General features: G+C 38.6%; 1 protein-coding gene across 1 annotated transcript in view; it reads right to left on the bottom strand.

Moving 5' to 3' along the window:
- Positions 1-13960, bottom strand: part of IQGAP2 (IQ motif containing GTPase activating protein 2) — a 265815-nt gene that overhangs the window by 96772 nt on the left and 155083 nt on the right. Inside the window, exons 6-11 of the mRNA XM_054578505.1 lie at positions 11016-11083; positions 10373-10486; positions 9323-9501; positions 7343-7430; positions 3708-3871; positions 846-1006 (exon numbers count right to left, since the gene is read on the bottom strand). Coding sequence (XP_054434480.1) covers positions 846-1006; positions 3708-3871; positions 7343-7430; positions 9323-9501; positions 10373-10486; positions 11016-11083 — 774 coding nt within the window. The remainder of the gene's footprint in view (positions 1-845; positions 1007-3707; positions 3872-7342; positions 7431-9322; positions 9502-10372; positions 10487-11015; positions 11084-13960) is intronic.

Genomic DNA, 13960 nt, shown 5'->3' with positions numbered 1-13960 from the left:
TCATTTTTTAAATTTCTAAGAGGTTAAACAATTTTTTCCTCCCTGTACAACTGTACGTGACTTCGGAGAATTACTCAACCTACTTATTTGAGCAGTTCCAGAATCAGTATCTGAACAGTTTTTGTCAAGATCTAAGCAGATATCTCCCCCTGGTGGCCACAAAGATGGACAATCACTCTGTTTCGGACTTAGGCTTCTCTCTTACTGAATCTCTCATTGGGCTCCTTATTCCACCCCCTTAATTTTCTCTCTAGATCTGCCCTACTGTTTTATAATACTATCAGTTATACTACCTAGTAGCATGTTTATGGAGCATGAAATGAAAAATACTAAACTGAGATTGTTACCCACTGCCGTGATCCACTGTGTCTCAGGATTCCTTTGGTTTAACAATCAGGAAAAGGGGGTTTGGGGCTCAGTTGCCAAACTTTGGGTCCATAAGTCCCAATTCAGTTTCCTCATCAAGAACATAAAAGAACTGGACTGGATGACTATTAAAATTGCTTCCAACTTTTCTACATTTTTGTCGTCTCCAAAAGAAGCCCAAAGGAAGATACGGGAAAGGTATATTTTCAACACATTTTTAGCCTATCAAATAATCTTTGCTTATGATAAAGTCAGTCTACAATTGCCATAGGATGATTGTTTTTAGACTCTGTGTTTCCCTAAAAGAAATACTGTAAAGAAGGAACTGTAATATTAGAAAGATTCTTAATACAAAGTAGACTAAGCTTTCAAGAAAATGAGCACGGATATATGGATTTCTTCAGTAGGTAAAAGATCCTTTATTTGTGAGATCTGCCAAACACACATTTCTGCATTAAGAAGAGTTTTGGAAAACTTACCGTTCCACATATGTCTCATCCAGATTGTTGAAGCCTATTGTTGGGCTTCTGAGTTGATTCTGCACAGACACGAGATCACTGCTGTCCAAGGCCTGGTTTAGTAAAGCAACAGCAGACAGCATTTCCACTGCAATCAAGAGCTCCTCATGGGCCAAATAGTTCTGTTGGGAAACATATGGCAGTAAGTTCACACACTTCATGGATATGATGGGAGTTCAGAATGCACATTTCAAAGAACGATGAAAAGTTAAAGACTTTGAGAACCCAGAAGAACAAGGGCTCATTAGTCACCTATTCTTCACTGGCTTTCAAGAACAGGTAAATGGCTTCTGGGATTTTCTTAGATGATTTTGGGGACTGAGTTAATTACAACCAACATCCATGATTCCACAGACATCTGCATTCCCATAGCCGATTCCTACTCCCAGCTCTACTGGCTGCTCATAGGCTTCGGCTTTACCAAATAATCCAGGGATTAGACAATGTTGTCACTGTCTGAGTGTGAGGTAAGATTTTAGCAGAACTAATAATTTTCCATTTGAACTAAGGGTAAGGAAAAGAGGAAAGAATTTCACCTAAAAGTTATAGCCCCAGAAGAGTAAATAAAATCTTTAAGCCAAGAATTTTGATTCTAGTTTCAAAAAAGTTACATTTTTATAATTGGGTAGAAATTTTAAAATGTACTATAAGGTCTAGATATTTGAAGAAATGTGAGGTAAATCTTTTGGTAAAGCAAGTAAGAACTCTAGATTTATGTAATTTATAAATTTGAGTTATTTAAAAAATTTTTTTTAGATTTCAGAACACCTTCCCCCTTCCATGTTCTCTTCCATTTAACCATTTTATGGTGACTTGGTCTAACTTCCAAAAGATTATTTCTTCCATATATTGAGGGAACACAAAGGGAGCATGAAAGTGAATTAACAAAAAAAGCTGATACATATCTTTACATCTAGAATATTATATGTATTTAATATATACAATGTAATATTTATATTAAAATACAGTAGAGACTTCTGGATCTCTACAGAAATCTTGCAGCAAAATGATTTTAGAGTAACAAAGCATCATTTTCCCTTCCAAAGAAAATGGAAAGAAGGGCTTATTATAGGGAACATCTAAACAAATTTTATCCAAATATATTAAATTAACTGTAAGTGTAACACATAGGGAAAGTATAAAACTACAAGAGAAGAATGGAATCATCTGAGATTCACCTCTTTTACCCCTTTTAGTGAACTGTCCACAAATATCCAAAGTGGCATACAGCAAAAATGGTAAGGAAAAACAGAGAAGAAAAAGGCCTGGACAGCCATGAGTTGACCGTGGACCAGCGGGGGACGAGCGGCTGCGGGAGAGCCCTGCTAGCCTTGGGCTTCAACGCTAGAGGAGGGGAGGAAATATTAATGAGGGAATCTAAGTGCAATGAAAGGACATAACAGATTATTCTTTTATTACAAAATCGCATCTTTCTGTTTAGAAAACGCAGGAAGCCTTGGGGAGCAAGAACAAGAAAACAAGTTCTACCACCCCAGCCCTTTAGTATATACCCTTCTCCTTAGTTTTAATTCATTCAGACATTTACAGAGGCATTTTTAAACTGACTTGTTATTGTCTAATTACAAAAAAACCCCAAACAAACCCCAAAAACACAACCCCAAGATAATGCTATATATTTTAACCTTATTTTTCCTGCTTAATGTTAGTGTGAGCAATCTGTTACTAGCTAAACATGTGATTTGTTTCCTGCTTTGCAGTATTAGAGACAAAGCTGGAAAACATCTTCGTGGCTACAACTTTTTGACTTGTGTTCTTCTCCTAGGGATATAATTGTCAGGGAAATAGGGAAGAGCCTTTGACCCACACCGCCCAGCCCACCCCGCAGAGGGGCCGTCCCACTGGCACTCCTGGAGGCTGTGCCAGGCATGCCTGCTGCCCCCCGCTGTGCCTGCGCTGGGTTACACCTCTAAAAATAATTGTATTTTGTTTTAATTTACTTTTACTTACTTCTGATTGAGTTTGAACATTTTTTTGTGTGTTTGTCATTACAAAGGTTAGGTATTTTAGGAATTGCCTTTTTATGCTTTTGGCCTCCCCCACCCTAATTTTTTGGTGAATCAGCACTCTTTCTGATTTTTAAGATCCAATGTCCTTCTATTTTTCCTTAGAACTTTAATGTTTTTTTTACATTTAACCATTTATATTGGAAATTTATTTTGATATGTGTAGTGAGGTAATGTTTTCTTTCTCATATGGTAAAATACTTGTTAAGGATTTCATTCCTTTTTCCACCTTTCTGAAATACTAGCTCTCTCATATGCTAAATTCTTGGCTCTGTTCCAATACTTTTCATTTTGTTCCACTGTTTGGCTTAATTTGTAGTGCACATGCCCTTAATTACTCTAACCTTATGTAAATATTACTGTTTAATACTATTAACATAGTAAGGAGCATACATTTACAAAAATTAAAGTCATGGTGCTAATGTTCTTGGTCACAGAATCTAGAAATGCTCTTTTAGAGCTTATTTTTCTATATCAAAAAACATATTTTTAAAAAAATTCAGTATAGTTTAAAATTACCCAAAAAGTTAAAAAAAAGTCACAGGGAACAACCACCTGTTTTCAATGTGTATTCGTGTAGAGCCCTGTCTGCATTTCCAAGCTACGTTCTTAGATTCTTTATGTAGATCAAAAGCAGGGATTAAAAAATAGGGCAGCCATGGAATGAGTACAAGGAGGCCAACAAGACTGGGACTGGTACAAGTTAAAAATGCTACACCCGCCTTCACCTTCTAAACAGCCTTCCTCGGGCTCGGACTCATAATTAACATCTCCGCAACCAGAGCCTCCTCTGTCTTACCATGGCGTTCTGTTTCTGGAGGTTGAAAAGTTCATTCTGATACATCGCAGCAGCAAAAGGGTAAACAGCAGGCAGCTGGGCCTCGGGTTTCTTCAGTGCAAGCAGCGTATTCTCAGGGTCGCCTTCCCGAATGACAGCATTGATGTGGTCCACTGCAACCACTCCTGAGCGGGGGAGACACATTCTGTCAGAAGGCCCACTTTTCCCACGGTGGCCTGACCCAACCAGCCCAGCCGTCCAAGGAGGGTTATACCCTAAGAATCCTGAAACACCAATTCAAAAGAACCTATGCACCCCAATGTTCATAGCAGCATTATTTACAATAGGCAAGTGCTGGAAACAGCCTAAGTGTCCATCAGTAAATGGGCAGATCAAAAAACTATGGTACATTTACACAATGGAACACTATGCAGCAGAAAGAAAGAAGGAACTCCTACCCTTTGTGACAGCATGGATGGAAATGGAGAGTATTATGCTAAATGAAATAAGCCAAGGGGTGAAAGACAAATATCATATGATCTCACTTACAAGTGGAACCTAATGAACAAAACAAACAAACAAGTAAAATAGAACCAGAGACATGGAAACGAGGAACAGACTGACAGGGACCAGATGGGAGGGGGGAGGGGGATAAGGTAGGAAAGAAGGGGAGGGGCCTAGTTAGAGAACAAGTATAAATGACCCATGCACGTGGAGAACAGGGTAGGGATTGACTATGGGAGCAGAGGTGGGGAGGGGAGGGTAAGCAGGGCAGGGGAGAGCAATGGGGGAGGGCGGGGGGTGGGGGGAAATTGGGACAGCTGTAATAGAACAACAATTTATAAAAAAGAACCTAAGAAGCCACTGTCTGTACACTGTGAAAAGTTGCAGTTGGAGGCAGGCAAAGCCTTGGAAATGGTAGCTAAGTAATTGGAAGTCAGTCCAATCTTTGGAGGTAGTTTCTAAAAGGACCCAGCACTGATGGTGCTGGAGCTATGAGATCATTCCTGCCTAGCATGACCTCCTTACAAAACCCTTTGGGGACCAGCTCTGGTTATCTTTCTTCCATGAAGCCTTCACATGGTTCCGGTCCTTGAGGATTTCACACCTTGGGAATCCACACAGTATTGGGAGCTGGGCCACAGAGCTCCAGCAGGCACTGCTCTTTAATGCTCATTATGTGTTAGCATTGCCTCCTCAAGGAGACTGAACTATGGAAAGCCTTGCCCTACTGCTATATCCACGCTCTGAGTCAGAAGCATGGAAAACCCACAAGAGGCCCTCGGACACACTGCTGCGTGAGCTTGACGGTATCAGTTCTCGGAGCATTCTCCCTCAACTCCGTGTTCTATGAATTGTGACTCTTAAGAAAAAAATAATTCAGGTATATTTTAAAATACTACAACTAAAATTCATGTGATTGAATAAATCTGTGCTAGTATCAGTTAACCTAAAAAAAAAAAAAAAGCCCTTATCACAGAAAGGCTTTGGTTGACATGATCTGATCCAGTCATAAGCTCTGTGTTGTCTTTACCAGCTACAATGTTCAGATTACAAAGACCTGAATTTTAGTGACCAGACCAAAAGTACTTAAAGCAGTTAGGCTTAACTATTCTTTTATACTGTGCATTTAACAAAATTCCCAGCCCTGAGCTTAACAGAATAGGTCATGTAATAAATGGGATTCACGTGCCAAACCCAAAAGTGAAATAATTATAGTTCAAACAAAGCTGAAGGCTCTGATGACCGAGCCGGTAACATTACCATCAAAGCTGTCACTTATGACATAAGTGTGGCTGTTATGAATGTAGATACCTTAACATTTTAATATAATGACCTACATGGTTGGGAAAAAGCTAGTCAAGTAGTTATATGTACATATTTTAAAGCATACAAGTGTCTCATTGTCATGTCACTGACTCAAACATGCTGTTGAGGGATCTTTTTCTTCAAGACTACATTTAATTCTATTTGACTGAAATTTTCAGATGGAGAGAGATAAAAAACTTCAGAATAATCATGTTTCAGAAATCATGATGGTTAAAACCATCAAGCATTGTAATGCCTTTCATAATTTCAGCTGGTTATGCATCAGTACAAATCATCTCATGCCTTTTATTTAAAAATGGGGAAAAAAGTATAGCTAATTTGGCATTAAATTTGTCATGGAGTAAAGTGTTAAAATATTTACATAAGGCATTTTATTTAACATGAAAAAGAAATCTATTTTAGTGGCTATAAACATTTCATAATAAAGGATGGCAAAAGGCTATAGAACTATTTCCTCAATAAACTTATGGACCTCAGATGTCTTACTGGCAGTATTAATTTCTTCCTGTAATTAATTTCTGTAAAGCCTAATGAAATTCTCAGCTTTTAAACCGAACAGAAAGAGAAAACTTGAAATTATGCTCCAGTATCATCATCAACATGTTCAAAATTTAGTAAGAATAAAAGAATAGGAATATGCATCCCAAAATGTTAATATGTGTTTTTTTAAGTTACCCTAGAGCTCTTAGCAATGTATGTGTGAGAAAATATCTCAAACCCACTCAGTTGTTAACACCTAGATATTTTCATCAGTGTTCTGTGGGCCTCCTTAATTACTATGTGAAGCCTTTTGGATGTGTCTCTACCAGCAAATTAGGAACAAACTTCTGGGTTACACCTACAGGTCTGCATTGTTTTGACGGTGTTAAGAGTGATAAAGAACATTCAAAGCTCATAGAGGATATTAAATCGTTATCTAGGTTTAGGATTGATGTAATTAGTGAATACACCAAATTAAATCTGGCAGACTGTTCATATGATTTATTAAATGTCCTAGTGGTCTTTCATGTATTCATTTTTGAGGATATATATGGGTTGTTTAGGTTGAACCTAAGGGACATAAAAGTCAAGTAGAATTCCTTATTGCTTCAAGTAAAGATAAATTTTATTAGAAAGAGGAAAAAGACGAATAAAGAGATTAAGATATCTAAACTTGCATATGCTCATTTTAATTATCTGTTTTCTGTTCTTTACAGTGATACAACTGAAAAATTGAACTGTACAACTCCACAGAATCTCAGGGACATGGATTTAAACCTGTCACTGTGCAATTCCATTGGCTGGTCAAGACTCATTCACTTGCACTAAAGCTATACAAGCTGTAAGAAAACAATTCGTCACTAATACAGAAAACTGTATATTAATAACTAGGAAGTAATAAAGAATAGAGCTGTCAATAATACCTTTTACAATTCCAGTCAAATGCCATCACATAATCATGGGCAAGGAATCAGAGTCTTCAAGTCATAATATTTTACTAAATAACAATCAATATGATCCCAATAAGGGATAGGTTCCAAATATGACATACACTGCACCTATGATGAAACAGGAAGGTACAGCCAAACTAATTTCAAGACACCTTGGCCTACTCTGCATGGACTGGGGGCAAGTTCACCAAAAACATACTCCATAGGAAACTGTCAGATGATGTGCCATAATTAACAGCGACATTGACAATTTGTGGATTTTTTTTTTTTTTTTTTTTTTTTTTTGTCATGCGGCAGTTTCACAAGGGTACAAATTGAGAGTTTTGCTGAGATTCTGAGAAGGAAAATTCGTATCTTACATAGGTATCTATCTCCTTCGTAGAAGCCGTTACTTACTGTTGACTTTATTGATAGTGCCTTGGATTTCTGCTTGTGTCAGCAGTTCTTCATATGCATCTCTTTCTTCTTCAGAAATACAGTTATTCTGCAAAGCAAAGTCTTTACTGATTCCTGAGGTTACATGTTTCCAAAGCTCAATATTCAAAAGCAAAAATGCAAGGAGTGATAAGAAGCATCCACTTGCATTCATTTGAAAGCAATATAAGCATTTAAGATAGTCTGCTTGTGCAGGGCACTCGGGTTCGATGTGTCCAGGAAGGACTACAAAGATGAACAGCAGACCCTGTGAGTGTCAGAAAAGGCCTAATTTTCTAACATAAACATTACACTGAACCCCTTGATATCACCATATTTTGATGATCAAAACCAGTTAAATATTGGGAATTTCATTTGATTCAGTCTAATAAAGAACATAAATAATCAATATATATAGTTCAACAGAATAAATTCTATAGAAGAAGTACACATTCAGTTGGGAAAAAAATGTTTAAAGAGATAACTGGGGACATTCTAGAGGAACAGAGTAATGTTAACGGCAGGGCTGGGGAGCAGGACGCAGACAGCAGGATTCGGTCGCAAAGGTGGGAAAGCTTGGTGTGTCTGGCTACATACGGCATGGGGTGTGTGTCCAGAGGGAGGCTGAAAGATGGGGAGGTAAGCTGGGTGTCCTGGAGGCCTTTTAAGGACAAGAAAAGGACCTGTACTTAACCCAGTAGGCAGTAGGAAATCAGGGGAGGGTTCTGGTGAAATGGCACGAGATCTGTAGTTAAAGCTAAATTTTGCAATCTCTAGCTCTGAGAAGGGTTGGCTTAGAGAAGAACAGGAGGCACAGACACCCCTGAGGAAGGTACTGCAGGAGCCCTGAGGCTGGGGCGGGTGGGGCAGGGCTGAGGCAAGAGTGCTGAGACTAGAGTAGGTGGATGGATGTGAGCCCAGCAAAAAAGGCAACAGAATACAGGGAGGGATAGGGCATAGGGGACATAAAAAGAGTTCTGAAACAATGCGGTAGACGTTCCCAGGGGAAGGCAGCAAGAGGCACACGTGTGAGAAGGGCAGAATGGGGATGAACACCCCAATGACGTGGTGACCGGAAGGCTTGTGGATGACGTTACCTGGAAGAGCATTAGAGGGTTCTGGTATGAAGCTGAGGAAGATTGCTTCCACAAGTGGGTAAGCTCACTTGAGGAAGAACAGAGACAGGAGTGACTCAATGCCGAAGTCAATCCCCACACTTAGAGGGAGGAGGAAGCCAAGACACTGATGCAGAGGAGAACCACCACGACAAATCAGCATGCAGGTAGGGAGCAGACCACATCAAGGCGGGCAGCCAGGGTGGGCCAAGCATGCCCGGGGGCTGGCCAAAGCCACCGGGTGAGAAAAGGCTGGAAGATAAAGTGGTCATTGTTGGTAATGGAGCTGAAGCTGACATGGCAAGAGCTTAAGGAGAGGAGAGTTGGCGAGACATGAAAGAGGAGTGTAGGCAAAGTCTTCAATAACACATGACAGGCAGGACGTGGGGAGTGTGAAGTCACGATCAGGATTGGGCTGCCTCACTGAGGAGGAAAACCTCATCTCGAATGTAAGGGTGAATACTGGGAAAATATGAGGAGGGTGGATTTGAGAACATCCTCCCTAAACTTCACCACACGGAATTATTAACCTCTACTAACAAATCTAAAGCCTATACAAGGTCTGCTGGTGACATCTAACCAGGAAAGATTTTTACCTGCTACTTTTACACTTTTCAGGTAAGTAGTAAGTTTATGGAGTGACTTTAAAAACCTTGTAACTTACAATATACATCATAAAAGGAAACCTAATTTCCTTACATAGTGCAAGGTCTTCTTTTACCCTTACATTTCATCCAAACCAGTTGCCTATAGCTTTAGAGACTACTGCCAGTTGATTTAAAAAATACTCCTTTTTTCAAACTAGCTACTCTTAACCATATTTATTACTGAGAACCTAATCAAATACCTTCAGTCTTGCATTTTCCTCTTTTCCCTTTTTGGCTTCCCAGAGTTCCTTCTGGTATTCCTGTGCAAGGTTTTCATCCACTAAAGTTAGAACGGCATTTGGGTTTCTTAGTGTTATAATGGTCTGCTCTGCTATTCCTTTTTCAATAGCTTCATTAATGGCTATAACAGCAGCATGCACTGAGAAGAGAAAAAAAAGATTTTTGTTAGCACATGATACCATGGACAGGTGTATCAGCACTGCATACACTTAAGCAGGTTTACTTTCTTCTTTGGTTCCCAGTCTGCATACCAAAAAAAGAGGCCTCAGACACATCACAGAGGATCCCTCTGACAAACTCTCCACCTGCCCGTCTATCTTGAGTCCTGTCTCAGCACCTGTTACATAATCCCTATTCATGTATTCAACCTGCACTGAAAGGCTAAAATGAACCAAGCACTATGTCAACTAGCTGGGGGTTCGAAGAGTAACATAGACAATTTTAAAGAAGGGGTTGTTTTCAAGAGATTCCTGCAATTAAAGTCGGAACACTGAAAGACAATGTGGCGATGTGCCCTACCACTAAAATCTAAGGACAAAGAGAGTAGAGAAATAGTTTAAAGAACAAAGATATCTCTGGAACATCTTAATTCACATTGTACAAGGGGATGTTTAAAGTCCCAAATTAGCCTTCAGCCATTGTGGCTCAGTTGGTTGGAGCATCATCTCATAACTGAAAGATGTGTTCGACTCCCAGTCAGGGCACATGCCTAAGTTGTAGGTTCAATCACCAGTCAGGGTGCGTGAAGGAGGCAACCAATCAATGTTTCTCACATCAATGTTTCTCTCTCTCTTCACCTCTCTCTTGAGAATAAAATAAATAAAGTCCCAAATCAATTACTTGGTTATATTCAGAAATGCTCAAATTAACCATGCCTAATATATATAAAAAAAGCTTTCAAAGGGGTTTAAATTATCTTGTAAATATTCTGCTTCTTATAACCAAGATCAACAAGTAAAATAGAGGTCAATCTGATGTCAATGGCAAGTTCAGACTTTAAATAGCCTTACATGCAGCTTCATCCACGGACAGTTCAGTAGCCAGAATACCACCTATTTTGCTGAAAGATGGCATCTGTATTCCATATTTCTCAAGTTCCTTTCTCATATTACTGATTTCCTCCTCTGCAAAAGAATAACAACAAATTAAAGGGAGGCAGAGAGGTGGAGGCAGAAATGAGTGTTCATATCAAGAAATGTTTTCATTCTAGGGTCTCCTTCCCAGATACGTGGGACTTATTTTTCCAATAAAAGAAAATAAAAAGTGCATGTCATTATTAAAAGGAAGAAAGAAAATAAAAGAGAGAGAGAGAGAGAGAGAGAGAGAGAGGAAGGAAGGAACAAAAGAAGGAAGGAAGGAGGGAAGGATGGAGGGAAGGATGGAGGGAAGGAAGGAGGGAAGGAAAGAAGGAAGTGATTTTTATCAAGAAGGTGGGGGCCATTTCTAAACAAGAACTTTAGGAAGAACCAACCTCAGTTTCTCATTCCCCAAATGTGGGGAAAGGAAACCTGGCTGAGTATAAAATAATGTTTCCTCCTCTGATCAATATAGAGGGGAAAAAAAGAAATCAATAATATCACAATGAAAAAAGAAGTATTGGTCCATTTTCTTAGTAGTTACATTGTAAAAAATTATAAAGATAAAAAGTAGTACCTGTGAAGTCTACTTTGCCCAACAAATCCTGGATCTGGGGTGCTATTCCTAGTTTGAACAGATATAAACTGAAAAAGAAAACATAAAATTGTCAGAAACTTTATTCTTATAAATCTTAGAGTCAGAAGTTGCTTAAATCTTAAGGGCTTTTTCAGTTGGGAAAGACCTAAGAGATTACTCATCTAATCCATTCATTTTATAAGTAAGGAAATTGAGTCCTGAGGTCACACAGTCCCTTGTGGGACCAAGAATAGAACCCTAGTTTAAATCCCGAAGACTGGTCTTCTGTGGTACATGGCACTTCTATAGAGTCAACTAACTCTATCATGCCATGTATAGGGAGAATAAGAAACACACCTAATAAAAAACAGCAGGTAATCAATGAAATAAACATTTCCTTAGATATTTCCTTACATGATTCCCATTTTGTTGAAAGTATAGCTCAAATTATTATATTGTCCTTTTCAAAATTCTTCAAAGTACCATACACCCCTTGAGGAAATATTTGTTTTACATTTTCTGAACCAACAGATAAAGTGGCAAGACTACTGACGGACGAGGGAATGCTAAAGATAAGCCATGATGTGAGCGTATTACTAAGTGAATGATGGAGAGTAAATTATATACATACATATGTGTGTGTATACACATACATACATATATTTTTTTCTTTAAAAATCCCTTAGGAAGCAATGATGGCACCCACTAACCTACCCATAACCTGCAAAATGAGCTACGTGCAGGCACCTAAATTCTACCAAAAGTGAAAATATGCGGTCATGTGGCTTTTCCCACTTAATCATATAGTTCCCATAGTTCCTGTTTCATATTTACCCTAACTTTCCCAGACCCCAAGATTAATTCTATAGACCAAATAAAAAATTCTGTGTTTACTTTATTATCAATTTTGATAGGGTTATAATTTATGAGATTTTAATTCGAAGTTACAAATTATACAACAACATGCATGGGAAAATGAACTGAGAATGATTTCAATGGCTTAAACTATTTCAAGATTTTCACTTCCCATACAGATGTGAGATGGATCTGAGTGGTTTATGAAATTCATAAAATTTTGTTAAAGGAGTTCCAGATCAAGCCTTCTTAATGGTATTAAAAATGAACTCTTAAATGTCTGACCAACTAAATAGTATGCATTGTACTTAACTTTTTAAAATCATTTCTGTAAAAAACAATCATTTAGAAATGTAATACACGGCCAAATTTAAAAATTAGTAATGAATCATTTTTTAAAAATGACATTGATAATCACCACCCACAGTTAAATACTACATAAATTTTGATATAAATCCTTTTAATGTTGTTTCTGGAAATATCTGTTTCATAAACTCACATAGTATTCTATAACATGAACTAATTGCACTTAACCAATTGCTGAACATTTAGATGGTTACTAATTCTTTTGCATGTCAGTGAACCTACTTATACATGGATATATCTTTGTGCATATATCTTATTATTATGAATCCCTAAAAACAAAACTGCCAGACTGAAAGGTATAAACACAATAAAAACTGTCAAAATATAGTGAAATTGGCTTTTGAAGAGAGATGTGGCCCTGATTGGTGTGGCTCAGTGGGTTGGGCATTGTCCCCCGGACTGAAAGTTTGCCAGTTCAATTCCCAGCCAAGGCCTGGGTTGCCGTGGTTAGGTCCCTGGTTGAGGGCTTGGGAGAGGCAACTGATCAATGTTTCTCTTGCATGTTGATGTTTCTCTCCTTCTCTTTCTTCCTCCCTTCCCCTCTCTCCAAAAATAAATAAATAAAATATTTTCTCTTTTAAAAAAATGGGATAATGCTCTTTTAATTCTTGTGAGTAAAGGGCAAACCAAACCCCTCTCCTTTCTGTGAGAGAATCTGACCTTGACTTAACTTTCTAGCTCTGTTCCCCTAGGTGTTCTGACAACCCTATTACTAAGAATCATTGCTTAAAAGAAAAATAACCCCTGGCCAATAAATTGCATCTTGACTCAAAGGCATTATAAATATCTAATAGGCACCATATTTTTGGGTGTTTCTGAGTTCAGTGACTGATAACTGGCACGCCTTTGGCAGCAGCGAGGAAGCCATGCTGTGGAGGGTTACACTAGGCACTTGGTTCCAGGGGACCGAGGCTCTAAGCCAGAGAGGGTCCTGCATCCACCAATATGAGTCTCACCCAAGTTGTCACCTGGGGCACTAAAGAGAACAGCTTCCAGATGGCTGAGTGGACAGCTACATGGAGAGCCGTGAAGGCTCCCACTGAAGAGCAAACCCTTGATGCTGTCCTGCCAGTAGACTGGGCTTCCTGGCTATTCCCAGCCTTCTGGGCCACAGGTGGCAGTCATGGCTATGGCAGGCAGAGTCTGACTGTTCACCCGAACCCACTGATGGCCATGGCCTCACTCTACTGCCAACACAACGAGAATGCCATTCTCTTTCTCCCCTTACCACCACAGGATACTACCAGTGAAAATCTTGACAATCTGACAGCCAAAACAATTATTTTAAGCCTCCATTTCCTTTTGTTAGTTGTGAGGGTAAATATTTTCTTCATATACATATTGGTCATTTCCATTTCTTCAGGAAATACCTATTAGTGAATTCTTGAATTTTTAAGATTGTTTTTGAGTATTTATTTTTTTTATGGTTGTCCAGTTTTTCCTTCAAAACCACAACCAAAGGACAAAGAACAAATGACACTTTAACAATATGGCAATTTTATTATTAAATTCCACAATGATGCTTGTATCTTATCCATTGAGGAAAAACATATTAGACTCTCAACATTATTCAATGTAAAATAGGCATTATGTATTCAGAATTCAAAGCTAGAAAGACAGGATATATTCCTTAGTTTAAATTCTAGATCTTTAGAGATTATCAGGCATATAAAACTATTTACACAGCCTCTAAAGCCTTTAGCACCCAAGGTTCATGTTAAACA

The sequence above is a fragment of the Pteronotus mesoamericanus genome, unplaced genomic scaffold (assembly GCF_021234165.1).
Source record: "Pteronotus mesoamericanus isolate MK-2021 breed Mesoamerican mustached bat unplaced genomic scaffold, CSHL_Meso_final contig_50, whole genome shotgun sequence".
In the NCBI taxonomy this organism is placed as follows: domain Eukaryota; kingdom Metazoa; phylum Chordata; class Mammalia; order Chiroptera; family Mormoopidae; genus Pteronotus; species Pteronotus mesoamericanus.
This window is presented reverse-complemented; position numbering and strand designations above follow the sequence as displayed.